This window comes from Fringilla coelebs (assembly GCF_963513975.1).
Source record: "Fringilla coelebs genome assembly, chromosome: 16".
NCBI lineage: Eukaryota > Metazoa > Chordata > Aves > Passeriformes > Fringillidae > Fringilla > Fringilla coelebs.
The window spans coordinates 8365215-8383429 of NC_140042.1; the positions used below are offsets into that span (position 1 = coordinate 8365215).

The 18215-nt window shown below is 43.9% G+C and overlaps 1 protein-coding gene across 1 annotated transcript in view; it reads right to left on the reverse strand.

The window, feature by feature from the left end:
• Nucleotides 1-18215, reverse strand: part of XYLT1 (xylosyltransferase 1) — a gene marked incomplete at both ends in the record, with an annotated part of 321569 nt that overhangs the window by 183026 nt on the left and 120328 nt on the right. The window contains one exon of the mRNA XM_084216617.1: nt 1579-1659. Coding sequence (XP_084072743.1) covers nt 1579-1659 — 81 coding nt within the window. The remainder of the gene's footprint in view (nt 1-1578; nt 1660-18215) is intronic.

Here is an 18215-nt window from a genome sequence, read left to right on the forward strand (position 1 = left end):
TCCCAGATCGTGTTCCCTGATGCACAGGAAATTTATGGTAGAAATCCAGGAAAAAGAAAATAAAACACAGTGACATGTTGTAATAAGCTAAAAGGTATATAGTTGTTTACACAAAGAGAGCCATTGAACTACTAAATGAGTTTGCTGTTCCTGTGATGGAAGCACAAGTGGCACATTTGCTTATTTCATTATTAAATTAATACCAGCTTAGTGTGTTTAATTGATTTAGATTGTTCTGATCCACTTGAAGTTGGCATGTTTGAACCAGCCTGATGTTGGTGTGTCATAATCCATTAGTTATTTCCCTTAGCCAGCTCAGGCAATTTGAGAAGACTCAGGAGCACCAGAGGAGTAAGGAGGCAAGAGACCAACTGCTGTTCCCTGGCTCTTTCTCTCCTCTTTTCTACACTAACTCTGCTGTCCATCACTATTGCCAGCTCGAGCTGAGTCTGCCAATCACTCTGACACCCTGCATTTCCCAAACCAGGGACTCTCCTGTGAAAACTGTTGACTTGGCTTTAAATATGACTCCTCACAGGATTATTTTTTACTACCTGCTATAGAATTTGTGCATGCACAAGATGAATGCTCGTGAGGACTTAATTTAAACAGGAACATGACAGAATTGATAAATCTGGTGACAAGAGTAAGAATGGCCAAGAAGAGAGAGAGACTTGTGAGTTATTCTGCCTGCTGTGCTGAACACATGACTCAGTGTGTCACATTCTCTGGGTACGCTTGACATTTTACAGAATAAAGGGAAGACCTGGTGACCCAAGCAGAATAAAACAATATTTTTAGATGCAAAGCCACTGGGGCTCAGCATATGGAGTTGCTGGAAGTGCAGCTGGACTGCTGTTATGGTACAAAACCAGCAAAAAGGAGGAACAGCAAAACTATGAATAAAGAGAAAAACAGGACAGTTTTCCTCTTTAGTCAGATGGGAAACTTCTTTCCTCTGCAGAGGTTGTTAAAGCCTTTGGAAGATGGTTTTTGGTCACTGCTGCTCCCCCAAACCACAATGGAAAATTTAAGTACTAAAAGTACTACTGATGAACGGTGGGAGACACAGCACATTCCTTCTCCAAGATTTGTGCAGGGTGGATGAAGCAGGATTCTGTTCCAAACTTTAGGAGGCTGTGATAAGCTCCAGCCACCATCCTCACTCTTAGTGGCATTGCAGGCTGCTGCAGGCTCCCACAGCTGGGGCTCTGCCCATGCCAGGCTGTGCTGCAGAGCTCAGTTAACCCAGCCTTGCTCACCAGTGTTCCTGGGGCCACCAGGTCAGTGCTGGTGTGTGGGCAATTGCCACTTGCTGACAAAACACCAATCTGTGCTGAGTCCACAGGAGGATGCAGCATCAGACTGCTTAGAGCCTCTCTCCCCACAAAAGCACCTCTGACTCTGGGAAGGAGTCACTCTGGGCCAGGAAACAACTGTCCTCAGCAAAGGGTTTCCTCCTCAGTCACTTCTCTCCCCTGGACTAGGGATTTCTTCAATCAGGTGACTCTGGAACTGTCACCATACAATAATTCTCAGTGCTCTGGTTAAAAGAAGGCAAGGAGAGGGCCAGCTCACCTTGCATTGTCCCTCCCGTGTGATTTCAAGAAGTTCATGTCACGGTATCTGGACAGGAATGCCACGAGCTGATCATTTGTCCTGTGAGAGAAAGAACAAAAGGTGCACAAATTACACTGTGAAAACCACTGCATCCAGAGCCATTTACAGATTTATTGTTCTCATTTGGGGACCATTCTCAGATTCTGGAGGAGGTGGTTCCAAAAAAAAAACTTCCATCCTGCTGCTAAACTTCAATGACCCCCCCTGCTCAGGAAAGCATACTTGGAAGGAAGCACAGCTTTATTACACCTTAACAAATTTCTTATCAACCCTTGGCAGGTATTTTAAGCACTGTAACAGAGTGTGCATGAAGTAACACTGCTCAACACTTCTTAAGTATGAAAATCCAGCTGCAAGATGACTGCACTGATAGTTCCATTTTACATGCTTTGCTAGATATTTCCTAGGGAGTTTGGTTCAGTATCTATTGGCATTTCATTTGTTTTCATTGTGTAATAGAGAAGAGGCCAAGGTTGGAATGCATAACGCAGAGAATTTTGATGTCAAAAAAGCAGTATAATCAACAGGAACAAAGGAATTTAGAAGGTTAATTCCAATTAGAATGACAGGCAATCTGACACCAGCATTTTCAAAATTTCAGCTGACATGTCCAAGAATGTATTTACACTTGACAGCTTTTGTGGTCTGTTCTTTCTTTAACAATGGAGCAAAAATGTTCTCTGTTTATCTAGGTCAGCATATTTAGGAAAACTGAATAAATCACATTAAAAAGATCTTAATCTCCTGAATTGCATTTGAATCCACAACCTTATGGATACAACACCATTTATGCAATGGTCTGTAATGAAGCTGGTAGCAGAAAGACTCAAGATAAAAGAGCTGTCAATACTACTGTATTTTGAAAACATTTCATTATTATAAGCCATAGAAAACCAAGTTAGACCTGAACATGTTTAACTGTACAAAATGTGTTTAACTTCTGGGGTCAGGCTGCAACAACCTGGAAATGTTATCAGCCAGGTAAATTATTTTCATAATCTCATTGATATTAGCTAGAACAAATGAATTATCTGTCAATCAAGCATCCTGACAGACAGGGCCCTGAGACCCTCCTCCTTTACTCCCTCATGTGAGCTGCAACACCTCCCAGGGTCAGACTCTGCATCTCAATTTGGCTAACTCAGAAACCGCTTTCTGTAGAGTAAGCTGTGCAGATTTTCACATTTGCTGCTCCAGTGACTCTCCATCTTACTGGGATGAATAGGCATTTAGTGAATTTACTTAGCAATGCTTCCACATGAAATGGTTTCAATGGCTGACATCTTCGGGTGAGTTTCTAGGCAAAAGCTGGCATGCAAAGATGATCTTTAGAAATATAATCAAGTTTGGAAGTGCTTGAGCTTTAATTTCCTTACAGGATAAAAATCTAATCAACCAAAGTAACAATCCACACCACTCAATAAAACATCATCCTTTCTAGATTGCTCACCCACCTGTATTTTGCTATTCAGCAGTATTCTACCAAGTGTATCAGGACTTGGGGCTGCCATACAAATTCTCATTGCTTCTCAGCTTTTAGGTAACTCTTATAAATGTCCAAATGATGCTCTGGCTCTCAAAGTAATCAATAATTGACCTTTTCTCTCTTCTTGAAAACACTGGAAGTATCTTGGTCCTACTTTGAATATTTTTAATTTTTTGTTTTAAAGAACTCATACAGAGTTTTACTCCTTATCAATTAATATGCTTCGTTTCATGTGTTGACAACACGGTACTAAAACATCATAGTTCCATTTGGTAAAACTTTCTAGTTAATTGACATTTAGATTTATGCAGTCAACCAATTCTTTGCTCAGCATGGCACCACACTGAATTTCTATTAAGCTTTCACTCAAAGTGCTCCTTCTGGCCCCAACATCATGAGGATGCTGCACATCACCTCTGACTTATTCCATCAGAAGACATTTAAGAGAAAATCAAAGGCATTGAACACGCCATCGATGTTAATGCATTTGTTAAAATGCTCCTCACCTTTCAGAAACCTTTGCCTTGAGGGGTAGATTTCCTAAATGCCTCTGGCACAGATTGCTGCCACACTTCTTCACATTCAGCAGCAGCAGTCTGTGCCACGGCAGTGCCTCTGGCACCAGCTATTTCCAGAGCCTCTGGCACTCCTTTGGACAAAGACTGGAGACGTGGGCCTGCTTTTTCTCTAAGTAAGGCAATCAAAAGCTGAGATTTTCAGCTGAAGACATCACTGGAAGCAACAGCAACTCCACACTGCCAAATTAAATTCTGCTGTACCTCCACAAATTTCAGGGATAATTCACTGAGCATAAATTTGGCACAAAATCTTTTTACTAACTATCACAGTAAAACAGAAAGTAACAAGTGCAACAGAGCCTTCCTAAGAAGGAAATAAAGTCATGTGGAGAAGGAGGGTAGTTTCATGCTACTGATTAAAAATACACTGATATTACATATCACATTCCTATCAGTTTCCCCAGTGTAACACAGCACAAATACAGAGTGAGGAAAAAGCCCTTCTGCAGTTGGTGCCTGAGGCTGGACCTGATGGATGCATCCACACAGCTCTCACTTCTATTTCCTTTTGCTATTAAACTCACTTGGAGGGCAAGGCTCCAGGGAGAAGGATTAGTCAGCTGGTTACCTGTATCACTAGCAGGGAGGAGGATGGTGGGAGTGTACAGAGGCTGAGAGAAAATGGGCATTTCCAGGTGTGCAGCACGCAGGGAGAAATGCAAAATGAATCCTCTAGTGAGCTCCAAGACTGGAGAAAACTTGTGTGTGGGGGAGGCTGCCACAAGAAGATGACAAGTGAAGAAGAGTGATGGGAAATAAAGCACGTCTGAGTTCACTGGTGCAGATCTGGTGCTCAGCAAGGGCAGGTCTGCCAGCTGGGATGGGGGTGCCCAGCTTCCCCAGAGCCTTGCTGAGGTCACCTCGGGGAGTTCCTGCAGCAAGGGTGACAGGGCTGGCAGGGGAGCTGTGCCCACCTGCTGGGGTGCCGCTCAGCAAAGCTCAGCCAAGCCCTGTAGGGCTGGGCTCAAGGATGGCAGCGCTCAGCTGGGCAGGCAGTGAGGCTGCAAGAGTGGCTCAACCCATGGCACTGCTCAGTGAAAATGTGGCTGAGCCCCTGGGCTGGGACTCTCCTTGGGGTTAGGTCGAGATTAGAGTTACAGGTCAAAGGGAGAGAAAAAGGTGAATCCTCTATCCAGAAAGAAATTCAGAAGATATTGCCAAAGCAAAGCAAAGCAAAGTCTGCTAGCAGTGTTTCCTCATGAGCAGCCCCTGGCCTGGGACTGAGGTGTCCCAGGGTGTGAGCAGGCAAACCAGGCACTCAGTAAGCACATGCTGAGCAAAGCAATAATTTCAGAATACAGCCTGTACACTGGGGACTGAAATGAACAACTGGAAGAGAAGCAGTGACTTTGTGTTTGCATTGTCTGAGCACACTGAAGGTCTGTGCAGAGGGCAGTCCCTGCACACAACCACAGCCAGACCCCATGGCCAAGAGGCAGTGCTGGTCTTGCTGGTTTTAAGCAAACCCTCCAACCCTAGTGACTAATCCAAAAAAAGAGCAGAGATGCCCTCAGTCTGCAGCTGTGAAAACAGATTAGGAAAGCCTTTGGAGAATACAAGAAAAGGAAATCAAGATATTATTACTTTTGGAGGACAGTAATGGCTAATAGAAATGTTCTGATTCAGCAAGGTACTTTAACACATGGGCAACTTGAAGGATGTAGGGAATAGCAGGCACTTCAATGGGATTATTAATATGTCAAAACCTATGCAAGTTAATAACAATTTGGATAAGTCAGATCAAAAGCTCAGAAGCTTTTGGCAGCACACAGGTATGGAAACAAGATGGTTTGATTTTGTGTAGGAATCAGATGAAGAAAAGAGAGCTGCTCTCAGTTTATTAATTATTCATCTTGATTAACTTAGGGCTATCTAATGACAAGTCTGCTGGCTGCTTCACAGGAGGAGTTAGTGCAGGGAGGGGATTAGCCCTGGCCATGGTGAGCAGTGGTGGCAGCAAACACAGCAGTAGCTCTGCCTGGTGTGGGGTGCTGGAGAGGCAGGCAAGGATTACAAAAGCAGCTGAACAGGCAAAAAAGGAAACACAAAGGCAAAAGTGTTTGGGAGAACAGGACAAGGAGGCTAATGTGGTTTGAAGCAGCAATGAAAGGCCTCTGAAGCAGGGATGATGAAGGCAAACATACAGTCAGAAAGATAAGTCAAAACTGTTACAAGTTTTCCCAGTGTCCAAAGCTTTGGTGTTTCCACCCGTTCCTCCCTGACTCATGCCCACAGTTTCCTTCCCCAGGACTCCCAGGACTGATGTGTGAAGGCACAGCCCTACAGAGCCCAGACCTACAGCAACCCCAGCAGCTCTTTGCCAAGAAACTGTTTCTACAGAAGGAAAAGACTGCAGAGAAAAAAAAGCTGTAATTATGGGACAAACTCACCTATTCAGAGTTAAGCATGATATCAATAGTTAATATGGCTAAACACAGTTAAACATGCAGATGTGCGCACAAGAGCCTGAAAGTGGAAGAACTGAACACCTTAAATTCTGCTACCTTCTTTCCAATAAATTCTTACAATAATACTTAAGCTCCCTGATTCCAGTAAGTTATTCATTTCACATTCCTGAAGCCAGTACTGTAGAGTGTTAGGGCATGCCATCACCACCAAGCCCCGTGGCAGGAGACTTCCTTTTGCAGAGTTCCTCACCTGGCTATTCCTAGCCTGGGGATCTCTCCCTTCTAACCCAGGGAGTGCCTGTGCTCAGCCTGGCTGCCCAGGTCCTGCAGCACTGCAGGGCACAGAGGAGCTGGGGAGGAGGAGAGCAGCCCAGGAGACAGGGAAGGGTTTTTGCCAATTGCTGCACACACCTGCACAGCACACAGTGCACTCTGAGAGCTCCTGCTGGGGCACAGCAGCACTCAGGGCATCTCCCCACTCCAGAAAGGGAACCTGACCTGCTCTGGTCCCTCCACCAGGCCATTTGAGCACATGTGGGCATGGCATGTCACCTTACAAAAGGATGCAGCAGACAAATGATTCAAGAGAAAAAAGCAGAAACCTACAAAAGCTCCTCCTGGAACATTTACAGCAGGAAGATCAACCACGCAAATGCAGCATGAGACAAACGTGGGAAAAGGTTTGCAGGGTTCAGCTTTCAGAGCCTGGATAGACAGCCTGCCCCTCCTACTGTGCTCCCAAGTCCTCCTGCCTCTCCAAAGGCAATTTAGCACAAGGGGAGGCTCAGCAGAGCCTGACCCAGGCTGAAGTAAGGAAAAAAAACCTCAACAAGTCTGCCATCTAAAAATGCAAGGAAAGGGGAAGGCTGTACTTAGCCTTTGCTATCCATCACAGAACAAAGATTAGCGTGGCAGGCCTCTCTCAGCAAAGCTGATTCCTATTTCAACAGCCATTCATAAAACAAACCATAAAAATGAGAACAGCAGATATGATTTCAGAGGCCAACTGCACGAGGAAGGCTCTGGGTGACAGTTAATACCTCTGCTTTTACAGCAGTGTTGTCTTAAATGGTTTGTTTTGTCTTTCAAGTCGGGTTTTACAGAGGAACAAGATAATGGAAGAAAACTATTGCCTCAGCAGCTCAGCTGCTGGAGTACTTGGAGATCAGAGCTGGGCTGGGAATTCACACCTGAGTATTTCAAAGTGTCAGCTCCTGCATTTGGATGCTGCAGGCACAGATCACTCATCACAAGGGATGCAGCTCCTCTCCTGCAGCCCTGCCAGGGCTGTGTGATGCTCAAGACATTCTATTAGCAATACAGTCATCTTGGCTGTGCTTTCAACTACTGCTTCCCATTCAACCACTGTCTGTTTCCTATGGAAAAGAAAAGAACTTGCATAGTCAAAAAAGAGTGGAAGTCTTTTTTGGATGGCACACTGCTGAACAAACCTCTTCTAGTGAAAGTACATAAATGCCTGGGTATAAAGGAAATCTGCTGAGAGAAAATAGAATAAACTGCATCGTCTGCTTCCTGAGCCACTCCACAACCTATTTTCTAGAAATTCAAGGCTTCAGATGGTACTTATAAAATAAATAAATAAGCCCACTACTGAGAAGCAGCAGCACATGCTTAAATGAAAATCCTAAAGAGACCATATAAGAGAATTCCACCAAGGATTAATGAACAAATGTGATTAAAACTATCTACAGCTCTGGACTGCTGCCAAAACACTGCCAGCAGTGTTTGATATGTAAATGCTTAAAACATTTGCTGTGTGTACTGCCGTTGATGCAAAGCCTCTATAGAGAGTTTCTCCATCTAATTAGAGATATTGGTTTAGCAAACTTTGGAGTCTATAAAACCCTCAATGTCTCATTATTCTTTTAAAATAGAATATTCATTTGTTTGGAATGTTTTCCAGCTATATCCCATGAAACCCTGAAAGGCCCTTGGCTAATGAAAAACTCCAGCCCAGTATCAGCTGATAAACCCTACAGCTTTTATGATAATAAAATTCTCACCACATGCACTCATTAAAACTTTGTAACATCGCTTTTGGCTTTCTTTAAATATTCACTGGGAAAAAAAGTAAATTGCTCAATTTCCAATTATTTTATAGCACAATTTCAACACAAGCATTTAAAATCTCCAGGACCTTATCAAATACACCCTACAATGGTGCAATCATAGTGTCTCTGATCTGGTGAAGCCCTGGTGAACAGTAAGGGCTGAACTGTAGCACACCTGGAACTCTCCCAAAATGATGCAACTTTCCCACTGTATTGTCATAAATTACTCCATGGGTCAGGGCCCACATGGCCACGTGTCCAGAAGCAGAATGTGCAAGGACTACACACAAGGTCAAGAGCTGAGAGCTGTCCTTAAACTCATCTTCAATCTCTTAGGGGCACAAATACATTTATTAAGGAGACTTTTCCAGGCAGGCCAATCCAGTCATAACTCAGATTGTCCATCTCCACCACAGACACGTCACCAACTCACCGATGTTTAACTCACTGGTGTTTATGAAAGATTTTTACAAAATGCCCTCAGTCCCAGGAGTACCTTTGAATTGATCCTAGGAATTAATTTGTCTGTGACAATGACATTTTCTCAGCATCCCTGCTGCTGCAGTAAAAAGTAAATAAGAAAAACACTACTCAGTAATACCATTTCATATGCAGCTCTTTTTCTCTGATTTTAAAGCCACTATGAGTTGCAAGTTACTATATTTTAGAATAAAACTACAAAATACATTAAGGTAGTTTTCCTTTCATAAATCTAATTGTATGCAATTGCTAAGTCTAGATAATTTGTATGCTTAGCAACAACAAATGCACTGAAAAATACTTGAATAACAAAAGCTTCTGAAGTACCTTCCAAATGTGCAACTGTGTAAGACCTGGTAGACATGAAAATAATCAAAGAAAATTGGCTATGTGCAGGATGACTTATTCCCTACATAACCTGGTATTGATGCATGCAGCTCAGAGGTATTTTGCTAGAAAGGAAGGAAATGTTTCACTCTGATATGTTAAACAATTTTCTATTTATTTAAGCTTATGAATCATCAGCATATCACCACCATTATTTATTTTTTTCATCTTGCTAGCCCAGAATTTGTGTGTCTGACAGATAGCCTTTGCTAGAAAGGCCTATAAATGCCTATTTCAAATAAATATTTTTAAGTAAAGGCAGAGATGTGTGTCTAACTTAGATAAGGGCTAGAAAACTTGTTAAAGGTACATCCTGTAGGAAAGCAAAATTCCTCTCCCACCACATTCACAAGAGATGTCAGTTTAGTTGAACTGATGTATGAAAAAAATGCTCATTTTTATCAGTGCTGGCAAAAACTGCTTATCAAGCCTTGCTGGCATTCCCATTACTCAAATTTGGAAATTAAAATAATGCAAATCAGTGCAGAAAAAATACAGCAACGTGGGGTTTAGACTCTTCAACTTACACTCTGATCTAAAATGCTTAGCACTCATAGAATCACATGGTTACTCAGCATTATGTCAGCTCCAAACATAGAATCACAGAAATGCTCCATTTGAAAAAGACCTTTAAGATCATCGACTCCAGCTCTGCCAAGCCCATCACTAAACCACATCCCCCAGTGCAACTCTCCCAAACTCAGGTGCCAGCCTTGAGCAAGCAGATTTCCTTTTGGGGGCTTCTGAAAGCTATTTAAGAGAGAGAACTGCCACATCTGCCTTCTTCCCAAATTAATGATGCAGTGGAGGGGAGGCAGGGGCAGGTGAGCCTGCCCACACTGGAAATGCTCCTGGGAATCTTGTCACCTGCAGGCAGGTGGGCTCACACAAAGCACAGTGAGACCAATGCTCCCCTCAGTCACTGCAGCTGACCTTCCACTCATAGCTGCCACTGACAGTCAGCAACTTTCCAAGGTAGCTGCACTCAGGATAAATGGAAAGAATTGTGATTTTCATGGTAAAAAAGCACCAGTTTGGTGGATGACACCAACAAGTCCAAATGTGAATGTTTTTAACCTTTTTCTATTAAGAGTGTAAGGACTGACTGAATGCAGAGTGTGGAGCTAATGAACACACACTATCTGCTGACAGTTTGGCACAGAAAGGCTGTTTTAATATCACACTGTCAAAGGTCTATCACATTTTTGATTTCCATCAATAAGGAAGTTGAGTGTTGACGTAAATTATCATTTTGATGGACAGTGAGCAGGAAGCAGCCGTGCACCTGAAGAGGTTACCTACACACACTGCTATTTACATTGAGACATGTCTAAAGGGGATTCATGCCCAGAATTTCTCAATTTATTGAGGTTATTTACTTAGTTTTAATCCTGTAAGGAAAAAAAAACAATCTCTATTTCCAGCATTTTTCTGTTTTAAAACTCTTATGACAATAAGGGCTTTCTCTCACCAGGAAAAAAACCAAAACTATGGAGTGACAGAAACCTTGGAAAATGCACTTTCTGCCCAAAATGCATCTTTGAAGAAAGCAGTACACAAATTACCCACATTTTATTCCTTAAAATATGTTTAGGAATATTTTAGTACCTTCAATAGTGAGACAATTTCCCTCTTGTAAGTCCTTTAATCAATGAAAAAAAGAGGTTTTTTCTACCCTTTTTTCTACTGATAAGCACTATGCAAAGGATTTTATTCTGTTTTCATATCTGTAATGCTCCAGAATCAGTGCAGTGCACTCAGTTCATGCTTGTGCAAGCCAGAGCATAAATCCAGCTCTGTGTTCCTGGAATAGGCAGTGGGAAATCATAGCAAAGGTTTTGTGGTGTTTCCCAGTAGAGGCTGTGAAAAGGTGTTGCTCCACGTGTACAGCATGGCAATAGATGGATATCAGCACTGCCTTCCTCTCACTCTGAGAGGTGCTCTGTCTTTCCCAGCCTTGTCTCATGGCAGGCAATCCTCCATAAGAAAAATTCCCAAGCAAGCATTTCTTTCAATTAGGCCCATCCATTGTGTCAGAGTGGCAGCAAATGTAACTGCTGCCAATTACTACAGGACTTCTAAAGCTGCTGAAAAGTATTTGCCAAGATAATTTGCTTTTCACAAAGTTGCCTTTGCCTGTTATTATAATAACAAACCATTCCATTTCCAATCACTGCCTCAGTGCAGGGATCAGGATAGAGAACTCCCACATTTAACTGCCACGAACTCTTGGTGGGCCATGGCCCTGTGGATGCCAGTGTCACTTGTGAGGATGCTGCACTACAAAGAGTTAAGACAGACAAGATTATCCCATTTCACAAAAACATCTGAGTTCACTTAATATCTGCTGGAAAGCCTCTGAAAAAAGAGAGTACTGAAATACTTGACTAACCAGCTGCTAATACCCAAGGATATTTAATTATTAAAAGTAAACATGATATAATTTTAGCTTTATAAAAGCACTGGGATTTTATGTAGTACAGAATGATGCTCACTGCTTTGTATTTTTCCAGTGTTTCTCTGCTGCTGCATATTCATGTAGAACCTCATCTGCCTACACGATACATCCCATTTTGATGAAAACAATAATCACTGATTAAATAAGCAAGTGGAGTGAGCTTCAGAAATGATCAAGTTCATTACTCAAATTAGTGAGACTTTGTATAAAAAGAAAAAAATCTAGATATCAGGCTGAATAGGAGCTTTTTGTTTGTTTACACCGTGTATATTTTATATTGCATGGTTGATATTCAGCAGTTTCTTTCACCATCTCTAAAATTAAATTATCAAGAGTTTTGTGCAAAAAGAGAAATTAAAATTAAATATGATTTAAAGCAACCATTCACTTCATCCAATTCACACGTTCCCGCGTGCATCTGAAATTTTATTTGTACGAGTCAATGCGAAAAATGATTTGCTAATTGTTGAAAAATGGTTTGATAGTTGTTGAGCAATAACTAAAAATGCTCAGTTTCTTCCAAGAAAGTGGGAAGAAAGAAACCTTCACCCTGCTTCTGATGGCAGAGCTCTGCCTGGTGGGGTCTGTCAGTCTGGGCGTGCAGTCCTGCTGTCCTGCCACAGCAGAGACCCTGCAGCACCCCAGGTGTCACCTGGGCCAGTTCCATGGATTATTCAGCACATCCAACTCAATTTAAAGTCCATCATGTGAGCTGTGTGTGCCTCCATCAGCTACAACAGTCTTGCAGCTTAAGACTCATGAGATATCTTTGCTTTCCTGCATGCTAGGGTGCCACTTACCCAGCTTTAATGTTAAATTTTGGTAATTTCTCAGTTTTTGAAACATAACTTGCTCCCTCTGACTGTGCAGACGGTGATTCACCCTGACACCCCACTCTCCCCCCTCTGTCACACCAGAGCCATTCCTGCCCTGCCAGCAGGAGAGCACAGCCACCAAGGACAGCTCAGGCTGGAAACACCTTCCCTGCACTCTCCCTGCTGCAGCCACTCTGCCCCAGCCCCTCTTTCCAGGGCTACCTCTGGTTCCAGCAGGGAAGGCAGGCCAGCTGTGCTCCCAAATGCTCCAGCCCAGCATCCTCCCCAAAGCTCACAGAGGTAGTCCTGATTTTTTAAAGTTTTTCTAAGCCTTCTGATGTTTACATTCTTGTAACAAACTTTTTCACATACTTTATGTAAATAACTTATTGTTTTGCATTCTTCTACAGAAGAAGAAAAATTTGATAGACTGTTAGTTTGTCCAGTGCCATTGGAGAAAAAACACTGTCACCCTCCAATACACTGTCACTTTTAAAAATCTATAAATATTAGATTCAGAAATTACAAGTGCTCTTTTTACCTTGGAAGAGCTGTGTGTCCGTGTTATTTCATGTCCTATAGTGACACACAGACACACTGGGGTTGCATGTCAATAATGAAGCAGAAACAGCCAACACTAAGCTTGGAAGCAGCAGGGAGCTGAGACCACCCTCTCTTGCTGGGAAAAGAAGCAGGAAAGCTCCTTCTAAAAGGGCTCAAGGTATAAAACTCAGCACTTCTGTGCCAGGGCAGCCCAGGGCTCTTCACCTGCCCAGTGAGACCCCACTGCTGGGGCACTTTCACAAACTCCTTCAAAAGTGAACTGAATTATCACAACCCAGCCCCTTCCTGCATCTCCTCCTGGGCCTGCCACTCCCTTTGATCCCCGAGCTGCTGAACCAACCTGAGTGCATCAGTCCAAAGGACCAGAAGGCAAACCAGGGAAAATGGGTCAGGGATTTAACATTAATTCAGCACCAAGCCTGAAAAGATGGAAGAACAGGGCCTGGGGGGTGAAAGGGATAATGAACTGAGAGCTGATGGAAAGAAACTTAATTGGTTTTAACAACAAAAGGTCACATTTTGTTACCCTTATTTGGGTTGAGCAATGATCTTATTTTGACAATTTGTGCCACCTGACGACTTGCCCTACTCTTGGTTGGGACTGTTTTGGACTAAGTGAGGAATGCAGAGCTGGGATATGAGGCACAAACCTGTGGCAGAGAGGATGTTTGCAATGGGAACATACAGATCCACCACTGATATAACTGGGGCTGCTGAGGAAACAGCTGGCAGGGTGGGAGGCTGATGTCCCTGCTCAGTGAGCTGCAATCAATACAGCCTTATTCCATCAGAAGAGAACCAGGCTTCACTTCACCTCAAGAACAAGCTCTAGAAAAGGCACGTGAACCTAAATGGTGCAGTCTGTCACCAGTGAGCTCCTGGCACTGCCAAGTGGACAGGCTGTGACACAGAGCCATTTCCTGGCTGCAGTAGTTCACAAATGATTCTCCAGGCACTTTGTGTTGATTCCCAGCACTGGTACCTCGTGACACACCACACGTACCAGCTTCCCACAAAGAAAGATCAGGGCGTTTTAGCCTTCAGCTGTAGCTCTACAGCTGCCACCCGTAACACGACTTGAGCCCCTGGCAACAGCTCCAGTGCCTACACAACACCAGCTGCACAAAGGCTTAGCAATGACCCTCACAGGGCAAGCAGAGCCACCGTCCTGCAGGCCCTTGCCGTGGAAATCATCTGAAGCTACCTTGCACCTGACTGGCACAGTGCATCCCATCACATGAATACAATGATCTGAGCCACTGACAAAACATCTGAGGCTGCCTCGATTAAAACCATAAGGTGACACAAATAACCAATTTGGATTTACAGACCTTTTAGTCTTCAGCTGTCCCAAGAATGCATTGTTGCAAGATTACCTGCTAGAAGTGACTTTGGGGGCCCAAACTTTTAAACCAAGATCAACTCTGCATTTGGAAAAGACTTGGCCCCAAACCAGTTCCTAATGTGGCAAAGAGTGCAATTATCCTGATGAAAGCTTAGGGATGCTTGTGCCTTCAGCTGGTTCATCAAGTAATGCTGGATGATGGATATAATTAAACTGCGTGCAGCAGAGTGGAATGTGCTACAATGAACCATTTAGGGCCTCATCCCCTCCCATCAGCCTGGAGCTACAGATGGGCCATCACAGACAGTCAGTGGCACTCAGCACTGCTATTTATACAGGGAGGTTCAGAGGTGCCACACAAATGCTGTGTGCAGGTTGAGAAGAAAAGAAGTATTCCACTGTAGTAAGGTGCAATTGTAAAAGCCAGCTAGTCCCTAATTCCACCTGGGATTGCACAGCAAAATGTGTGTCTGGGATTTCTGATTTCTGCACTGCCAGGTCAAAACTCCCACAATATCTCAAGATACAAAGTTTTGACCAGTTAGCACTAGTCAGGACTAGAAAGAAAAATAAAAAGAAGCTTTGGAAAAAGAGACGCATTCTGCAGCAGGTCCCTGAAGAGGAAGAGCACCACACACAGAGGTGGTGCCCAAGAACACCACACACAGAGGTGTGCCCAAGAACAGCACACACAGAGCTGGTGCCCAAGAACAGCACACACAGAGGTGTGCCCAAGAACACCACACACAGAGGTGTGCCCAAGAACAGCACACACAGATGTGTGCCCAAGAACAGCACACACAGAGGTGTGCCCAAGAACACCACACACAGATGTGGTGCCCAAGAACAGCACACACAGAGCTGGTGCCCAAGAACAGCACACACAGAGGTGTGCCCAAGAACACCACACACAGAGGTGTGCCCAAGAACAGCACACACAGAGGTGGTGCCCAAGAACAGCACACACAGAGGTGGTGCCCAAGAACAGCACACACAGAGGTGTGCCCAAGAACAGCACACACAGAGGTGGTGCCCAAGAACAGCACACACAGAGCTGGTGCCCAAGAACACCACACACAGAGGTGGTGCCCAAGAACACCACACACAGAGGTGTGCCCAAGAACACCACACACAGGTGTGCCCAAGAACACCACACACAGAGGTGTGCCCAAGAACACCACACACAGAGGTGTGCCCAAGAACAGCACACACAGAGGTGCCCAAGAACACCACACACAGAGGTGCCCAAGAACAGCACACACAGAGGTGTGCCCAAGAACAGCACACACAGATGTGTGCCCAAGAACAGCACACACAGAGGTGCCCAAGAACAGCACACACAGAGGTGGTGCCCAAGAACACCACACACAGAGGTGGTGCCCAAGAACAGCACACACAGAGGTGCCCAAGAACACCACACACAGAGGTGCCCAAGAACAGCACACACAGAGGTGTGCCCAAGAACAGCACACACAGAGGTGTGCCCAAGAACACCACACACAGAGCTGGTGCCCAAGGACAGCACACACAGAGGTGTGCCCAAGAACACCACACACAGAGGTGTGCCCAAGAACACCACACACAGATGTGGTGCCCAAGAACACCACACACAGAGGTGCCCAACTCTCCTGTGAGCCACCCAAGCTCTGCAGCACTGGACAGGATCACAGATCCTGCATTTGGTCTACAGAACTGTGAAAGCTGAAAAATCTTCAACATCAAATACCATTCAACTCTTAGATTTTTAGCCCTATTTTCAATGGAAAGAATTTATTCATCTCTCCCTCTCCTTCCTATTTCTATATCACCACTAAAAGACTGAACAGAACAACATTTTGGCTCACCCTTTAATGGCCTTTCGGTTCACAACTATTTAAGAGTGACTTGGGAAAGGTATAACAGCACATGTTGTGTTATCTTCACTTTCAAGTGCCACCAGATATTATTTTGCAGCTGTTTTATTGTAAGTGGCATCCTGAAATCTAAACAAAAGAGTGTCTTAATGGCAATTTCAGCAGATTTTTAATTTCCTGAGAGAATTCAGTGGGACCACGAAGGGAGAGCACATTTAAAATGCAGTGCCTTTATAGGAACATTTCCCTCTTTCAAGCACTTTTAGCTTTTGGAATTTTCATAATGATTGCACTGAACTTTCTAAAAAAACCCAACAAAACTCAAGTGAGTTGAAGAGACATTAAAGTTTCTGCTCACAAACCCCAGGTAAACACCACAAGGACCTGCAGCTTCTGTTACCCACCTCAGACTTAATCCAAAGAAAAAGTCACTTGGAGCAAAGCTGTGGGAGAGCACACAAGGGAGAAGGGATTTCCCTGATGATCAACATACCACTGCACTCAAACTCCACTGGAGCTTCTTGCCCAGGAATGCAGTGAGCAACTAAATACCATGGGAAGGGCTTGCCCAGATGGGGCAGCTAGTGGGGGATTTTTCTAACCATGGTTTCAAAGCACAAAAGCCATTCTGCACAAAGGACTCTTTTCTTGGCTTGGTCACCCCATGCTATTGGTCCACAAAGACAAGTTGTAAGTGAAAAACAGGTTTTGTAAACATCCCTGGAGCTGTGAAAAAGAAATACAGAGCTGGCCACATCCCTCATGCTCCTCATTGCCTTCCTCTGCCCCAACACATTGGTTACCCTCAGAAAAATACTATTCCAGGCATTACTGGAGCATCCTGATGACAAAAGATGGAACTTTATTGCACATTATCACAACATTTGTATTGTTACTGTTTATAGATCAGACTGGATGGCAAATGAATCCAGGGCAGACTCACATTTAGCTCTGTTTAGGAAACAGACTTTTTTCTCAGTCATAAATAAGTAAAAAATAAATTACATCCAGAAAGCAAATGGCAAACAGATGAAAACCCTTTGGCTCTTTGCTTGAGGACCTCCCTGTGAGCAGCCCCAGAGCCAAGCCAGAAGAGAAGGGGCAAGCAGCCAGGCATCCCAACAGAGGCTGCAGTGCCCATCCAACTGCAGCTCTGGCATCTGGGGCTCTCATCTGCCAGGCAGATCCCACAGGGCTACAGACACCAGCTCAGATGCTTCAGAGCTCATGGGAAGAGAGAAAGGGCTCCATGTTCAGCACTGTAGTCAACAGTGCCAATGCTGCCAAGCACAAGAGCACTTTGAGTAAAAATCCTATTCTAAAACTGTATCTTATTGCCACATCTTTAATCTGCAGGCACAGTAAAGATGCCTGCATAGCCAATTCCACTTTGGGGTGCATTCATTTCTGTTGCCAGTCTGAGGCTATGGAGCACATCCCAGAGCTACTAAATACCAAGAGGAGTCACTATGAGCTACAGATGTCAGTTCCCCAAAGCAAAAGCTGCTTTATATCCTTAAATCCAGGAGGGGAGGGCAGAAGGAATAACAGCTGCTGTGGCTGCACAGAGAAAGGGTGGGCCTCCCATCACTAACATTTGCCAGCTTGAAGGTAAATAAAATTTTTAAGCCACAATAATTCCCACATTTTACCCCACCCATTTGTTACCATGCACAAAACCACTGCTTTCCCAACCATTGATAACTTAACAGTAAAACAGAGAGGTAGAACAGCAAATCAAAAAGACAACTTTCAAAATATATATAAATCTCAAGCAAATGTGCTGGCAAAGTGAGGAAAGAAGAGAAGAAAAGGTTATTTGAGGGATTAAAGAAAGAAGCAAATCTGAAATTCTCAGAGAATGCAGATTCAAGAAAAACACTGATAAAGTTCCTTTTGGACAGGAAAAAAAGATTTCCTGTGAAGCATTAAGAGTGGATTGACATCTGGCTGGCCAGATAACAATATTCTGGGCAAACAAAGCCACATACAATGTCAGTGACAATCCTGATAAAAACCTCAGGCACTGGCATCTTAACAGCTGTAGTGCAAAAGCTACCTGAGCTACACTCCCCTCTGGATGCAGGGAGAGGATTGAGCACTGCTTCAGCCCAGGATAACATTCCAATGAGCACTTTAAAGAACACTG